Source organism: Ursus americanus, chromosome 4 (genome assembly GCF_024610735.1).
Source record: "Ursus americanus isolate L20-20 chromosome 4, mUrsAme1.1.p, whole genome shotgun sequence".
In the NCBI taxonomy this organism is placed as follows: Eukaryota; Metazoa; Chordata; class Mammalia; order Carnivora; family Ursidae; genus Ursus; species Ursus americanus.
In genome coordinates, this window is record NC_142130.1 from 56,716,457 (window position 1) to 56,734,824 (window position 18,368).

At 35.6% G+C, this 18,368-nt stretch overlaps 1 protein-coding gene across 3 annotated transcripts in view; it reads right to left on the reverse strand.

Annotated features, from left to right (window-relative positions):
• The window catches only part of EPHA6 (EPH receptor A6), an 814,184-nt gene that overhangs the window by 115,603 nt on the left and 680,213 nt on the right, over positions 1-18,368 (reverse strand). For all 3 annotated transcript variants that reach the window (XM_045785661.2, XM_087861713.1, XM_087861712.1), the window contains one exon: positions 7,031-7,092. In XM_045785661.2, the coding sequence (XP_045641617.2) occupies positions 7,031-7,092 (62 nt within the window). The remainder of the gene's footprint in view (positions 1-7,030; positions 7,093-18,368) is intronic.

Here is an 18,368-nt window from a genome sequence, read left to right on the forward strand (position 1 = left end):
TTAATTCAACTATAACTTTTATGGTTTAAAAAAAGGTATTGGTAGGTAAATGTAACTTCATTTTTTTCACTGTTGAATATTAAATGAATGCGATGTAGATTAATTTTGCTCTCATACCCTAGCACAAATATAATTCCACACAACACAATTTACAAGGAAAGTGTGCTAATAAAATACAGCTCTCATTATTACTATATAACCAGCATAAGGTAAAATGCCATCTTTACTAGATTTATAATTTGACTACATAAATATTTAAAAGATCCCTTTAATTTTTTAAATTAATATTTGCTTTGCATTTGTTCAAGGAAACTCTTCAAATGACTCACATTGCTTTCGAAAGGCTGATATGCACTGATATGTATTATTTAAATACTCATATTCTTGATGTATATCTAGATTTTTTTTAAATGGTGAAAATTAAAACTGTTTTAGCCACTAGAAAAAAAAACAGACCAGGAAGTAACAGGAAAACAATTTTAAAACTCTTAGTGATATCTTCTGATATACATTATAATAATAGATAATATTATAGAGACTTTAATATGTGCCTAGACACATATTCTAGGAGTGTAGGTCTATTAGCCATTTAATACTATATAAAACTCACAATAACTGTGGGAAGTAGTTATTGCCTATTCTTCACCTTATTTTATGGATGACAGCTGTCCTTGAATCTTCCTTTTTGCCTGTACACTTTATCCAATCTAACAGCAAATACACCGTAGAATCTAGTATTTTCCATCAGCTCAACTACAACAATCCTCATCTAAGCCACTGTCATCTCCTTACCTGGATTTTTATTACAAAAGCCTCCGAATTTCTCTCCATCCATCTGTACTTCACTATAGTCTCTGAATATAGCAACAAGAGCAATTTTTTAAAAACACAGTCAGGTTATGTTATATCTCTACCCCAAACCCTATAATAGCTTCACGTTTTACCTTAGAGAAAACTCAAACACACTGCAATGGCCTACAATGCCCCAATTCAGTGTTTTTCCAACGTGGTTGCATATTAGACTCAACTGGGGGACCTTTGAACAAGTATGAATGCATGAGTTCCACCAAGAGATTCTGATTTAATCCACCTGGGATGAAGGCTGGAACTTGGGATTGTTAAAAGCTCTCTAAATTAAAAGATTATAATGTGCAGCCAAGGTTGAGAATCATTTCCCTCCAATATCTGGGCCCCTTTCTGCCTCCATCAACTCTCTGACTTCATCTTCTACCAGCCTTCCCCTTACATATTCTATTCTAGCCATAACCATAGTGATGGCATATTTTATTAACTCAACTGCAGGGTAAAAGGGTCAATATTAACAATTATGAAGAGGCAATAGGCATGAATTAGCACTGTTCTAGGCAAAACAGGCATTTGGTCATAAAGCATAAAGGCTTAATTTGTAGTTCGTTGGATATAACATGCTCCAACCTCAGGGTGTTGGCCCGCCCCTGCTATTCTTACTCTTTGGAATATTTCCCCCCAGGTATCCATTTGGCTTTTTCCCTTACCTTTTTCCATCTTTACTCATATGACACTTTTCTATAAGACCTTCCCCGTTCATTCAATTTAATACTGAAACCTAATCTCACTTCCACCTTCAATTCTCCTACTTTTTCTCCCCATCTGATGTACCATACATTTCGCTGAATTCTTTCTCTCTCTTCCCACTAGATTTTTTTGCTTCTGTTTTGTTTACTTCTGTATTCTATTCTCCAGAATAGTACCTGGTCTACTATAGTCTGTGAACACATATTTGTGAAAAAAAAAAAAAAAAGAATGAATGATTTGTCAGCTGTTTCACATTGGGCAAGTTACCTATTATGCTTTGCCTCAGTTTCCTCATTGGTAAAATGGGGATAATATTAACACCTACTGCATAATGTTGCTATAAGCACCTAGTGAATTAATAAATGCATGGGGTTGGGATAACACCTGATTCATAGAAAGCACACATAAATTCTGTCTACGTTAGTTTATTCTTACATCTGGGGGGCCGGGTGTTCCTACAGAGAGTCATGGAAACATGTACACCACTGCCAGAACACAATCAAGTTCTCCAGCATCAGCTGAATGTCAGCATTCGTTAATTATTTTACTTTCTCCAGGACGAAAGATGTGGTCTGGCAGAAGTGGAGGAAGAATACATGTATCTAATGACAATTACTGGACCAGCAGTCCAAGATCCACTTCTGGCCACTGAGGGTTGCCTTATCATTAAAAACATCGGTAACAATTTTTAACTGGTTGCCCTTGCTGGAGCCCAGAAAAAACTCTTCCTGGTGCAGAACCTGCTCTTGATGCCCACCCCCTTTTTTCCCTTTGGTCTTATCAGTGATCAGCTACTTTTCTTTTTAACTCAGCAATTATCCTAAACATTCACCTAAAATGAACGTTTGTTCTCAAGCTCCCAAATAAACTCTCCTCCTATTTCACAAAGAAATGCAACAACATCAGGTATCATTTCCTTCAATTTAATGTCTCTCATAAATCTCTCTAGACCCACAACACACAGTCCCATTAGTCTTGGAAGATGTGGAGGCCTCTACTACACAAAGTCAATTCTCCACCAGGGTCCTTGATTTTGTACCTTCCCATCTCCTGAGATAGCTTGCCTTACCAATGCATTTTCTTTAATTCCCTATCCCCCAGTGCATAGATTGTCTAAATTTCTTTCTATTAAAAAAATACCCTTCATGATTCTTTTTGTCTACTAGCATCTGATTTTTCTCCTGCCTTGCTATTTCACCCACTTTTTACAAAAAAAAAAAAATTCTCTATTACCAACTCCGATTCATCTTTCATTCTCATTTCGCCCTATGTATTCTGACTTCTGCCAGGGACCAACCCATTAAACATGCTCTTGGAGATCACTGAGGACCTTGTAAGTGGTAAATCCCATGAATGCTTTTCAGTCTTTGTTTTTCTGAACTTCTCTGCTGCACTTGATACAAGTACTTATTTGCTCCTGCCTGGTGTGCAGGATTCCATGTCCTCATTTCCCTTCTTGTTCCTCTTTGACCACTGATTCTTAGTCACCTTTGGAGACTCTATCCTGCTTGCCTCCTCAGGTTGGCATGCCACAGAGTTCCAACCTTGTTTAGCTCCTTGCCTTTCTCTAAAACTTCTTCCTAGAAAATATCATGGTTTGGATTTAATAACCACTTTCATGCTGCTGGCTACCAGATCTTAAACTTTAGTCAATATTTTTCTCCTCAGCTTCAGATTTGTATTTCTAATTGCTGTCTGGACACGTTCACTGCATGTTCCATAGACGTTTCAAATGGAATACGACCCAAATGAAGCTCATCATCTCCCAACGACCAGCCTGTCCTATTACTACTCTGTATCTTCAAATCATTTGGTAGCACCTCCTTCCACACATTCTTCTTGCTCCTAGGCATCCTTTCCCGATTATGATTTGAAATATGGTGTCCTTACTCAATCTGATCTTGTTGGTTTTTGTTTTTATTAATCTCCCCCCACATTTTTTGTTGTATATGGATGACATTCCTTGTTTGCTCAGGTGATCGTGCTTTGCAAATAATGTATCTGTATCTTTTCTCTCATATCAAAGGATTTGAGGTGGCAGCAAGAGGCCATAGCATGAACACTCACTATAACATACTGGAACCAGTGGTATTATATTTTTGCATAACTGAATTGTGTGATTTGATAAACCAATCCACATTCAACAAATGCTACAAAATGAAGGAATAAATTTTTGGGGTTGGCATATGGTATCTTAAAGTTTTTAAATATTTTATAACTGTTTTTATTTGAATTGCTTGTTAATATTGTTATAAAAATGGAAGTCCAAAGATTTAAGGGCAAGCAGTTGTCAGGTAAGTGCCACAAAAAGTGTTTATGAAATTCATATGCATAGTTTGAGAGAGACTGTAGAGAGATGATAGTCAAGATTACACTTAATTTGCACTAGTGTATTTCTTTGGAAAAGTTAGGACTAGTTGCACATCAGTGAGGTCATACATTCTGGGAAGCAGGGCTGATGCTCTGCTTGCTAAGTCAGGATGCATTTTATTTTAAAATTAAAAACACACGTATGGTTACATACCCACCCACATCCCTTCCGCATATGCTCACACACATACACATACACACAAGTGCATGCAAACACACACAAACATAGGCACTTAACCACACCACCTTTTGCCAATGTATCTGGAGGAATGTCCATAAGGATCCAGAACAGTAGAAGATTTATGAATCCAGTGCAATATCACAGCCAGCCAGCCACCACCACTGGCACTAGATTGTAATTTTGTACTTAGTCTTGCTACCACTCTTTCATATAAAACAGTAAACTGAAGTGATTTTCAAATATGTGGGAGACCAAAGGGAAATCTTTTCTGCTTCTAGTAAGCACAGAATGCTATTAATGAGCCATGGATAGCCTCCCTACAATGCAATGCACTTAGCCACTTCCTCTGTCTGTGCTCACAGAAGCTGCCATTATCAAATTCTAAAGCAGTAGTTTGAAAAATGAGTTCGTTTTTGAGAATTTGTGGGATATATATCTTTATAAATTTTATTTCTGCTTGCCATGGGGAGTTGAGTATCTGCTATTGACATAAAGTTTATATAGCACTTTGAGCTTCTGGGATAAAAGAGATATGATTACAAAGAAAGGTAAGAATATTAAAAAAGGGTAAGAAGGGAGTATTTGGCCCTGTGGATTTTTTTTTCTCATGCACATGATTTTTATTTTAATAGAAATTCTCCATGCAGATGGGACACAAGTTCACATGGGGAGATGGCAATGAACTTATAAAAAGAAGTAATAAGTAGTTTGATTAAAAAAAAAAGTATATGAGAACATGGCTTTTTGAGTCAGGGACCTGAGTTTGAATCTTCACTCTACCACTTACAATATGTCATGTATTATTCTACAAGGCTCTACAATAATTGACTCAATGAATCCTCACGACACTTGTATGCGGTAGATGCTGTTAATATTCCCATTTTATAGTTAAGTGAACAGAGGTACAGACAAGTTAGTAACTTGCCCAAGTCACAAGGTCGCGCTGCTGAAAAGTGACAGAGCCAAGGTGAGCGAACATATATTAAGATTCTCATAGCAGAGGTAATGATAGCGACCATCAACTGAACATTTACTCTTTCCCAGACTGTATGGTGGCTTCCTACATAATGCATAAGAACTGAAAAGTATTAGTTCTTAAATTTTAAATCGTGAAATATACCACTTATAAACATGTAGTAGGATGTTTATAAATAAATATTTTATTGAGAACATATTATCTTTTCTTTATAACGTATTTTAATTAATTCAGGATTCAGCAGGATAAAAGTATATCTGAAGCTACCAATTCTCTCCTAATTTGCTGTGGCAGTCATTTGATCCAATTTTCAGCAGCAATTTAGACTGAGTATGTGCTACATTATTTGCCATTATATTCAGCTCTAGGATATAGCTGATACAAAAAAAAAACCCCAAAACATATCCCAAGCATCATTAGAGAATAAGTCTTTTTGGTATGTGTCTGATAAAAATGAGCTTTGGAATAAACAGAATGGAAGGGCCTAACTATATATGCATTTCAAAGTACCATAGGTGGTCCTGATAAATTATTCTAAAATAATTTAGCACATTTACAGGAGAAATGAATACAAGCGATAAAATAACATTCTGAGAATGGCTACAGAAAAAAAAAAAAAACCCAAATAGTTCATGTCCCCAAACACCTATGAATTTCATTTCGCCTTAAAGAGCATACTTGGTTGAGAGTCTGCACTGTACAAGGAGTATTGCTCTGTAATAACTGGGCGATTTTGCTGAATTCAGTTTCTGGCATTGAATCTGGACATCAAGTCCAGTCGCAGGGTAAATACATCATCACTGCTAATATTGAGAGAGGTTGGAAGAAGAGGGCACGAACTCAAGAAAAATAAATGAAAATGAGATCAAAAAAGAAAGGTGAGATGCAGAACCTGATCAAGTAACATAGAGCAAAAAATAAAGTGAAGAATGCTCAAGACCATTTTTATCACATGAAAAGGAAGATAAAAAATAGTGTAACACTGATGTACTATATGTTGGCTAACTGAACATAATAAAAAAAATTTAAAAAATAGTGTAACACATTCCAAATAGCAAAAGTTCAGTCATGTTATAAGAAAAATGGTCATGTCTCTGCAGATAGATAAATATTTAAGAATACAGTGACATTCAAATATGTGACCTCTGCTGGGGATGAAAAATATTTACTGTAGTGATTATTTTTTATATTTCTGGGTTTTTTTTATTATCAATGAATATTTTTGTAGCTTGTGATGGCTTTTTAAATATTAAAGACATTATAAATACATTTGAAATGTAACTTCATTGTGCCTTCTCAGCTCTGTTATTCTCTACTACTATACGAGACAAAGGGTTTTTGTACACACCATATTCTCAGGGATAAGTCACTTTAGTACCCGTGCTGCTAAAGCAAGCACTAGGATAAGTCACTTTACGAAGAGTGCTTTAAAAATTTTTGTTCGGAAACAGATTTCTGCCAGAGTTTTGTTGTATTTCTTTTGTTTTCTGAAAGTCAGGCAAATGAGTTTAAGAGGGATAAAACCAGTTTTCTGATATGAAATTGAGTCATTACTGGTGAATATACATCAATTTAAGGGGTTCGGCATTCTAGATCATGCATAAAACATCATACTGAATAGTTAAATGTGATAAAAGCAAAATGAATGTTTATGTGAGGCCACTGAGTTTCATTTAATCTCTTTATAACATTGTTTGAGATATATATATTAATATGGCATGTGAATTTATAGGAGAAATCAATTATATTATTATGTGTATATACTCCTCCCGTTAGTAACACACTAATGTATCACAGTTTCAGAGAAATGCACCCTAGAGAAAATACTGCTATTCTTCATGGGAAAAAAATCCATGAATAACATTATGCAAAAATTAATTTATGATAAATGATTTAAATCTAGAACTCAGAATAACTTATTTAAATGCCATCAGAAAAGAACACCTCACCCGCAAAAAGGAGTCTAGGGATCCATTCTCCATATATTCCACCACAATCATTACTGGTCTGCCTGCAAAAAGAGCAAGAGAACACACAAGGATTAGAGCAATTACAGAAAGATGTGCTGCCGTTAGAGATTTCCAGCTGTGGCAGCTGAATTATTAGTATTTTATTAATAGGAACTTCATTTTCCAACATGGTTTTACAAACATGCTAATACTATACATAGGCATCTCTCCATTTTTTATAGCATTATTTCTGTTGAGTTCATAAAAAGAACACGAATTACAAAGGAATTAAGCATTTCCTCTTCCAAAGCCCTGCCATCAGTTGTTTAGATTATGTTCTCTTTGTCCTGAGCTTTTCCTTAAAAGACCATCAACAAGCTAGGGTGAGGGTTTACGCAGCTACTGAGGCTGCTCTCATAGTTGTGGTACAACGTCTCGAAACGTTAGATCGAGCGTTTCTGAACTATTCCTAAGGCAAAGGAGAGAGGAGAAATGTATAAATTCTCTTTAAGAAATTATAAACCATCAGTCATAGTCTGCTTTTAAGGGCTTCTAAGTGGAAAAATGTCAGCAGATTGATGAATGCTGCAAAGTTGGTGGGCTTTGCAAGGGTTCTTGATCATGTCTTTATTGGACATAGATTAGATCAACATAACAATGACGGCAGGACATGAAAAATAAGTAACTGATTTTGTAGTCCGGTTAGAAGCTAAAATCAGAAACTGAACATCATTTATTTCTTCTTTATCATATCTATTTGCAACTGTTACAGCTCCCAATACCTCTATTAGGTAGAATATTTGACATAAATAACTTAGGTTTGTTTCAAAGAAAGACTCTATTTGTTCTGCCAAATTGCTCAAGTTTAAAAGATAAAACTCATTTCAGATGAAGGGAAAATGATATTTACCTGAAATAAACATGCATGACACATTTACTTTTTACTTCTGTATTTCTTGCTTCTCATTGAAATTTTTAGCAATTGAATCTGCACTGTGCACAGAGGTTTTCCCTCATGGGTACAAAAAAAAAATAGATCTGGAAAGAAATTATGTGTACCAATGATGGAAATATTAGATCTCATATTGTAATTCATGTCCCTTTTATGAACTCAAAGCCTTATGGGTTAAAAAGGGTGACGGTAACAAATTAGTACAATGTCTGCAAATGCTAGATTTTACATTTGAATCTATATTTTGAAGAAAGATGTGCTAAAGGTTAAATGTAGTAATAAAACTCCCAATTTATCATGCATAGTATTAGAATCCAAAGAAATTTTCTATTTTGGTGGATTTCCATAATGTTCCTCAAAGTCATTAATTTCACCCAAATACAGATACAGAACTTTATCAGAAAATACTGAGGTCAAATGAACTGTCAGCACTATTGTAGCAAGGTCTAGAAGATTCAGGTTTTAAATCTGACTGTCATGAAATCTTTTATTTGGCTATTGGTTTTAGAGAGCTCGGAAACAGAAGCCTGATGCAAAAACTTGGTTAGCAAGATAGAGAAAATAAAAGATCATTTTTTATACTTAAATATGAAAATTCTGAGACCAATATTCCAGTTTCAATTATAATGGATCATGGAAGTTAAGGGGAAACACTGGGTTACTACAGTGACTGCCTGAGTTCACGTGCCCACAGTCACATCTTTTTAATCTACCTTGACCATTGCTGCCAGAGAAACATACTTTGTTTATATATGTACAAAAAATCCTCTCCCAAAGAATGTCAGTCTTGATACAATAAAAAGAGCTTCCAAGCACTTCCCTTGTATTGATACAAATTATTATTAGCCCTATTACACAGATAAGGAAATTGGGGGGTAGAAAATTAAAGTACTTGTCCAGAGTCAAACAGCTGGTTAGTGGCAGTGTCAGGCAGAGTGTCTCCAAGCTTAAGCTCTTAACTTTTATGCCATAGGTGCCTCTCAGACATAATTTATAGATCAAAGCTGTAAGGTTCATCCTTCTGTGTTGGACCTCATCTCTCCTAACTAGCCCTACCATTTCCTGTTCCAATAGCTGTCATTATCATCTATACTGGTTCAATCCTGTCTCCTCTTTCCTTTTGGTATTCCCCTCCCAGGATTATCTACCGATTTGCTTCTCTCCCTAATTTCATCTCACATCTCCCCAGAATTTATATACTGCACCTTTTCCTTGAAAGTCCTCCATGGTGATATTTCCTATAGTGGCATTCCCATCACATCTGTTGTCTGCATTATGAAATGTTGTACCTGGTTCTATGTGAGGTTGTTTCTCTCTCTTAACTTCCCACAGAGGCTATGCATCCCGTTCACTAGGTTTCTCAAAGCAACGTCCCGTAAAAGAGCAGAGTAGGTGCTTTATAGTAACAAGTTAATTTTTCTCAACGATTTTCCTAATTCCTTAGAGAGTAACACTTAAGTATTTGAGCAAGATTCTAATATATGTGAATACCAAGTACTTTGAAATTAGTTCTATCTATAACTCCTTGGGAGATACTTTATGCAATCTTGAAATTCATCAGTGACAAGTTTCATCTTCTCATTAAAGATAATAAAGAGTCAAATGAAGACTCCCCCGGTTTCTTGTGAATTAGAAGTTTCACACCTAAGCTCTGCATCTTTTGTATTTTGTGCAGTAACATCAGTTTAGAGCTGCTATTATTAAACTAAGGAGCTGTTTTATTAGAATACTGCTGGCATCTAACCTGTAATTTGTTTCCTAGTGGTTTTCTATAGGGAGGTTAGCTACACTGTGAGGATTACAAGCAACTTTACAGTCTATGATCACATTTTATTACCAAAATAGATAAGTATAAGGGAAATTATGACAGGATGGCCTGTGGCTTCCAAAATGTGGCTAGGTGACAGAAGTCTATTGGTAAACAGTGCTTTGTCTTATTTTCAAATATGTAAAAATTACACAATACATTATTGCTCTTGGAAAATATATTTGGAGGTGATTAATTCTTTTTATATTTTCAAAATATTTCAGCTTTTCTCACCTTTTTTTTTTTTTAACAATTTTAGCCAGTTTCCCAAAGGCCTCATGTCACAGAATCACAGAATTAACTTAGTATTTGCACTGTACTGAAGTCGGTGGACAAATTCCAAGATTCTTGAATGTTAGTCAAGTCTCAAAATTCCGAGACCTTTTTTAGAAGCCTCATCAATTTAAGAAATTTTGAAAAGCACTTCTAGGGGCACCTGGGTGGCTTAGTCGTTAAGCATCTGCCTTCGGCTCAGGGCGTGATCCCGGTGTTCCGGGATCGAGTCCCACATCAGGCTCCTCCGCTGGGAGCCTGCTTCTTCCTCTCCCACTCCCCCTGCTTGTGTTCCCTCTCGCTGGCTGTCTCTCTGTCACATAAATAAATAAAATCTTAAAAAAAAAGAAAAAAAAGAAAAGCACTTCTACACAAAAACTGAATTTCTTTCATTTTCCTTCAAAAATAGCCCAGAAATGGTTATGTATATCTTACACTGCATTGGAATAAAAACCTTGGAAGAAATCACTTATTTATAACCTGAACACATGGAATCACGAAATCCCAGGTGATCTTTTTCTGTTATAGAGAAAATTATTTTCTTTAATTGGGACTTCAATGGACTATTGACTAATTTTTTTTTTCCTGAAAAATTTGAAGTTGCCCAATACTTAAGATGATTTTGATATGGGTGGTGGTGAGAAAACACATGATGGTAAGAGTATATTTTTCTTGTGTTGTTAAAGAAAAGAGAAGAAAAGCATTCTCCAAATGTTGTGAGGAAACTTGAAAATATTTTGCGAGTGAAATAGTGTTTTTGTTTGTTTGCCTCAAGAAGATCTGTGAAAGAAGGGGATTACAGAAATTTAACATTTTCATAAAAGTAATGAGTTTTTGCTGGATGTAGTATTTTGTATCAAATAGCTTGGCCATTTCTAATATGCTGTCAGTGATATCAAGAATCTAAAGAAATCTCAGTGACCTCCAAACTCTATTACAGATTTAAATCAATTCTGGTTTATTTAACATTCTATCATGTCATTATTTTGTCTACCATGTAATACAATTTGTGGTGATAACTTGGATTGACAGGTTGCATTTTTAACCTATTTCTACCTCCCCCCTTTCTGCTGTAGAGATAGTGAATTATAATTATGATCTCAAATGGATTTGAGAATAAATAATTTTCTTATCCCTCTAAGGCATTCAAAATATGGATGACCTAAATTTGAACAAAGTTATAATATATTAAATAACTATTTTTTTTAAAGATTTTATTTATTTACTTGACAGAGACAGCCAACAAGAGAGGGAACACAAGCAGGGGGAGTGGGAGAGAAAGAAGCAGGCTCCCAGCAGAGGAGCCTGATGCGGGGCTTGATCCCAGGACTCTGGGATCACGCCCTGAGCCAAAGGCAGACGCTTAACGACTGCGCCACCCAGGCGCCCCTTAAATAACTATTTTTATTCACAAGATAAGTCCTAAAATTGGGGAATGATTTTTCCCCTATACTGTTGCCTGGTCCATTATCAGATCATGTACCAAAGGAATCTTATGCTCAAGTGAATTCAAATCAAATCTTTTAACATTTCCTCTTAACTTTTTTTCCCTCCTATATTCCTGTTGGGGTTAAAACATCACCATCCATCTAGTTACCCAGGTTTGAAATCCTACTGTAATATTGGACTTCTCACTTTATCAAACCCCTGTTAGTCCATAAGTTATTAAGTTGTGCTGGTTCTATATAAAATTATCTCTGCCCATATTCTGCCTTTGTCTTCTCTTGCTTCACTTATTACAATCATCAGTTACTGGTTATACTTGCTAACGCTTATATAACCTTTATTTCAAATATTTAGTGATGCATCAAACATTTTTTTAATGCCTACTATATATCAAGTACCCCTCTGGTTTCCAAAGAATGATCCTCCAACAGGGGTGCCTGGGTGGCTCAGTTGGTTAAGTGTCTGACTCTTGATTTTGGTTCAGGTCATGATCTCGGGGTCATGACACTGAACCCTGCATCAGGCTCCGTGGAGTCTGCTTAAGATTCTCTCCCTCATCTTCTCCCTCTGCCCCTCCCCCCTCGGATGTGTGCTTGTGCTCTTTCTCTCTAAAAACAAAACAAAACAAAACAAATCCTCAATCAATACAAGATTCTTGCTTTCATGGAGTGTATAGTGGAAAGGGGAACAGAAATAGGTAAACAGTCAATTACTATAAAGAGCTAATGCCTCATCTCCTCCTTTAAAAACCTGTTTTACTTATTGTTTTGTATGCTGCAGGATTAAAGTCTAAACTGCTTGGCAATAAAATCCTTCACAATCTCTCCTCTACGTATGTTCTAGTGTCATTTTTACCTCCCCCAGCCCCCTACTTCCTGTTTTTCACATTCTCTAGGGGACTTACAATTCATGAAGTGTGACTTGACTTGTACCTCCCTCTCTTCCCTGGAAGACTGCCTTCTCACTGTAAAATCATATACTTAACAAGGAAAAAGTACAGCTTAAATACTGTCTCCACTGTCAATTCTATGAATCTCTTTCCCTTTTAGGAAGACTTGGTTGTTTGCTTTCTCCTCCCTTTACATCTTAATCAAACAGTAATATGACACACTTATGGTATGGTATTGGTGTTTACTATGGAGGTGTCTGCCTCCCACTCTAAAATGCCCTGAGGTCAGGAATTGTGCATAGTTCTTCTCAGCAAATTCAGTGTTGAGCACAGAACTAGGCACAGGATAGGCACTGAGTTTCATTTTTTTTAAATGGAATGCCAGAAGGAATACACACATAAAGATGTTCTCTATGACTAATTCTAGACCAAGAAAAGAGTTACTGAAATAACAGAATGGCAAATTAATAAATTCTAAATTCTTTGCCTTGTACAACATATGGATTTGAAGACAAAGAAAACTTCAAGTTTTAGCCCTGCTGCCTATTAGCTACATGATCTTGGGCAAGTTATTTTCACTCTCTCAGTTTTTGCATTTATAAAATGAGGATAATATTCCCTACTACATATGGTTTTCAAAGAATTAGATGAGAAAATGTATACTTAGCACAGTGTCTGGCAATTGTTGGCACTTAAAAATGTTGATGTACATTTGCTTCCCTTCCTTTTTGTGCACAATTATCTGCTTCCTCCTTCTTATTATATTTGTCCGTCATGTAGCAAAAAATAGTTTTATAAAAATGGATCATTTCCATATTTTATTGTAGTTTGGTATTGACATGAAAATTCTTTTATATCCTATGGCAAAGTAAAAATGATCACTAGTTACACATTTTATGTAATATAGTAAATTCCCAGTTTTAGCACTGAAATTCTCATGTCTCAGGCCAATTTGGATGATTGGTTACATTATCCCTTGTGTGCTCAGCACAGTGCAATTAGAAGTTGTGGGATTAGAGTCAGACAATGTAATATTGAAGGCTTTTGCACTTTGGACAAGTGAACTTTCATAACTCACTTATGTTACTGCCTGTCTCCATATTCATATGCATTTATATATTTGTATATTACATATTATTACATAGTAATAACACTTCTGCCATTGTGTTATATGTGAGATTAAATGAGATGATGTGTTTAAAACACAGAGAATAGTACATTATACTAAATACTGAATCACCCAGTAACAGCTTAAAGAATGAATGGATAAATGCAAATATCACATCTTACCTTACTGGCCTAGATTTTGAACCCTAAATTAAGAAGTGGCTTTCAGAGTTAAAAAGATTTATAATCGAAAATGACTACAATCAGTATATTTAGGAGTTTCCTTGATGGTCTCAAAAGTCTATTTAAATCCTATACACCTGATTTCACTCATATGCGGAACATAAGGAATAGCTCGGAGGACCACAGGGGAAGGGAGGGAAAACTGAATGGGAAGAATTCAGAGAGGGAGACAAACCATGAGAGAGTCTGAACTCCAGGAAACAAACTGAGATTGCAGAGGGCAGAAGGGCGGGGGGATGGGGTAGCTGGGTGATGGGTATTAAGGAGGGCACGTGTTGTGATGAGCACCGCACGTTATAGGCAATGAATGAATCGCTGAACACTACATCAAAAACTAACGATGTACTATATGTTGGCTAACTGAACATAATAATAAAAAAAATCCTATACACCTGGAATCGACAGGTTCAAAGTTGCTTTAAAGAACAAAATGGTTTCTCCTAGAGTAGAGTAACATAATCAAAATGGGTATTTTCTTATTTTAAATGACTTACTATAACATACAGTTTCTTGGGAATAGCTAGTGTAAGAAATAGATTCTTATTCCTATCTAACAAGCCATGTTGCATCTTCTGTACCCTACATATTTGTACCTGTAACAATATGTTTTATGGTTAACTTGGAATTGATTTTTTTAAAAGATTTTATTTATTTATTTGACAAAGAGAGAGACAGCCAGTGAGAGAGGGAACACAAGCAGGGGGAGCGGGAGAGGAAGAAACAGGCTCCCAGCGGAGCAGGGAGCCTGATGCGGGACTCAATCCCAGGACTCTGGGATCACGCCCTGAGTCGAAGTCAGATGCTTGACGACTGAGCCACACAGGTGCCCCAACTTGGAACTGATTTTAACCTTAAAGCTATTTGAAACCCCTGAATCTCTATAACTATGTTGATTTGGTTCCATGCTTTGTCTTAATTTCTTTATTTCATTTTTTAAATTTAGGTATGATCCAAATGCCCTGAGAGAAATGCTAAAGAATAAATTATTTTATCCACTGGTAAAACAGCTGAGCAGAAATTAGGAGGAGGGATTGCATTTATGAAAACTGTGGCATTTCTTAATCTAGATTTGTTTCAGAGTAAATGAAAGGTGTGAGGCTAAAGAAATGAAACGTAATTTTCCTGCCAGTTCCAGAGAGCTGTGGCATACCATCTGCATCAATTAACTTCAGTAATATTCAGTACTAGCCTTTCTACTGAAAATTACCATATGGGCAAAAAGACTTCTCCTTAATTAGAAGTGTCTTGTTGACAATGAAAGTTACTGCCAAAGATGCCTAATGTTAGATTTTGTTTCCACTATAAGACACTAACCATATTGCAAAATTTTAATGACATATGCATTTTTAAGAATGGCTTTCTTGATTTTGTATTGCATCCATATTTACAAAAGTATTATAATGACAATGATCAAATTAAAAGTACATGTTTAGAAATTATCTGATGTATGACTTTTTGCTTTCAACCATTGTGAAAGAAAAGATTATACAATAATTAATTGATTATTGTATATAATTAATTATTGTATGATCAATTATTTAATTACCACTAGGTAGCGAAGAACAAAATGCATCAGACAATTCTCACGACTTGAAATATAGTGTAATATCTAAGTTCAAAACCAAATTAAACCAGGGGTGCCTGGATGGCTTAGTCAGTTAAGCATCTGAGTCTTGGTTTGGCCTCAGGTCATGATTGCATGGGTCATGAGATTGAGCCCTGAGTCATTCTCCATGCTCAGTGGGGAGTCTGCTTGAAGATTCTCTCCCTCTCCCTCTGCCCTTCCCTCCAGTCTCTCTAGAAATAAATAAACAAATCTTAAAAAAAAATTAAACCACATGTCAAATAAATAATTTTATGCTGCCTTTGTTTTTTATTTTCTGTGAAAACCTTTTGTGTAGATAATTTAACAATAGATACTACATTTAACTTACCACATAATGACTAGCTTTAAAAAAAAAAAGTTTTTCTAATATGCCAGGCACTGTTCTAAGAGTTTTATATGTGCTAACTCATTTAATCCTCATACCAACACTTGTGGTGAATATAATTACTAGTTCAATTTAACAGCTCAGATAACAGATGCATTGAAAGTTTAAGCAACGTGTCCAAGGATGCACAGTGAGCAACCGACAGAGCCAAGGTTTGAAGCCAGGAGATTGGCTCCAGAGTCTGAGTGCTTGACCATCTTGTTACACCCCCAAATGGTACTTGCGTCTCCATTAGTAATTTAGAGACATAAAGCATTACCCTAAATGTCTGTCCCTCATCTTAGAAACACATCCTGCAAATTATTATGGACTGGACACTGTGTTGCTCCCAAAGATGTTTTGTCCTTGAGAAGTTCTATGATTTTAAAGCCTCCTAAAGCACTGTAATATTCTATAGAAACAGGAAATACATGCTAAGGAAACTTGCTGGAAAAACCTTTAGATTTTGCTTTCCACATCCTCACACATCAATTTATGATAATGATTCTGAGGTTCCTTTACAAAGAAATGTTTTAGGAGAGAGTCTTGGAGCTTTTGAGAGAAGGTATCATATTTTCCAAGAGCGTTTCAAATGTTATGCTTCCGTTTCTGGCTTCAGAAGTGTCTTACGGTTACATAACTAATCAAATATTGTTTTTCGGTCTTATCTGTCATTCACTAATCAAAAGAAAATCAACACAAAATTTAAAAATAAAGCAAATGTCTAGAGAGGATATATTTAATACCAACTACATAGGTTATTTATGGCAAAATTTTAATTATAATGCGGAAAGCACTTACTAAATGAAGCACATCTATCATATAAGCTAAACTACCAACTACTTTCCTTTTTTCTACTTATTTTTGAGTCTTTTCTGTAATTTTTACAAGAGATTTAATTAAAAAGGAAAAAAAGAAAGAAAGTTCAGTTTTGCTAATTACACTTTCTTTAAGACCTCCATGTACAGAACTGGGAAAAGCAAACACTGTGCCACCAAGCAACTTCTACCATGCTTTTCCTACAAGGCACAAGAATGAATGCTGAGATTTGACATGTTTTATAACAGGGCTGGTCTATTCCCACTTATTTATGTTCGTTCTTAAGTGGCCCAGCAGCCCATGAGGCCATGCATGTAGCCGTGTGGGAGAGGAAAAGGCATTTGAGCAGCTCGGTTACTTATCATGTTTCCAATTAAGGTGAACACACACAGACACAATAATTCCCACCAACACAAAGATTAAACACTGATTCATATGGATATTCAGCTAATTTAGCAAGCTGTATAAAGTTTTTTTAGAATTTTTCTTTGTGAAAAGAAAATGATTCTGGGATGAATCTTTTGGAAGTGTTGACAGTTTCTTTGAATAGCATAAAAAATAGATGACACAATTTGTAAAGTAAGCATGAAGATCTCTAGGGTGTAGATATATATTCGCAACCGAGAATTTAAACAGTCATATAAATAAGGACCAGATTTTTAAGATGCAAACTTCTTCAAATGATATTAAGAAAAAGAAACATTTATGCTATTAAGAATGCATAGCTAAGGTCAAAGGCTAGAACTATTTAAAGAATCTGAAAATAGTAAAAAGTACTAGTAAAGACGAAGTAAAAAAGAACTAGTAAAAAATCTGGAGATCACTTAAAGATTCTTTTAATATTTTTCACGTCCTCTGGAAGAAAAAAAATAGAAATTCTCTTTGTAAATATTCAAGAATTTGATATCAAATGCATCCTGAAGCTCTGTTTTTAAAATTTTTTCTTTTAAATGCACTGTCAATTTTGCATAAAGATAATGATGCTCATTTATGTCAACTAAACATAACTTTATGTAAAAACATTGAGTTTTTAAGAACCTGAGATTCTTCATTTATGGACTTCAAGGTGTCCAGAGGCCTCCTGAAATATGCAAATATTTACATATATGATCATAAGTCAATTTTCTTGGTGAAGAGTCTGTTACTTTGGCCAAGAAACAAAGTATAATCCATTAGGAATCTGAGTCTATGACCTCTCCTACTACAACATCAGGACTCCATAAGAGTCCTTAAACTCCTAAATTGCAATAGATTAAAGTTTTTATAAACTGAATGTTACTTGAAAGTTGGAATTAGACCTTCAATTTTGTGTATGCTCCCATCCTAACTTTTCTTATCCCAAGTGTTATCTTCAAGTTGTCTTCCTTAAAGTTTTAAATTATTTTCTAATCTTTCGGGTATTTCTCCTCAGGTAAGCCAAAGAACCATGGTCTTTGGAACCAATGGCGTCAAGCAATGGAGGAAGCAGATTGAACGCAACCTTGACATTATCTGGCCAGCCCCTCTTGCACAGGTTTTGGAAACTATCAGTATATCCCACAAGGTGTTTTTAAATAACCCTCTAGTGTAGCAATAACAGTGTGAAAATATTTTAAAGGGGTTGTTTATTGGTGTATGACTAGAAATACAATCACTTATTTCACCTTCCTTGTGCTTCTGTTGGCTGGGTGTGGTCTCTCTGTCATTTTATCAGTGACCCTCTCTTTTCTAGGCCACTTCTCAGTCCTGAAATAGAATCATATTGGTCTTCTGCCCACTCTTGCCCCAGATTCCGCATCCTAGTTTTTTTTTTTAATAGTTGCAGCTCTGCAGAGTTTCCTTCTGAAGCCTGC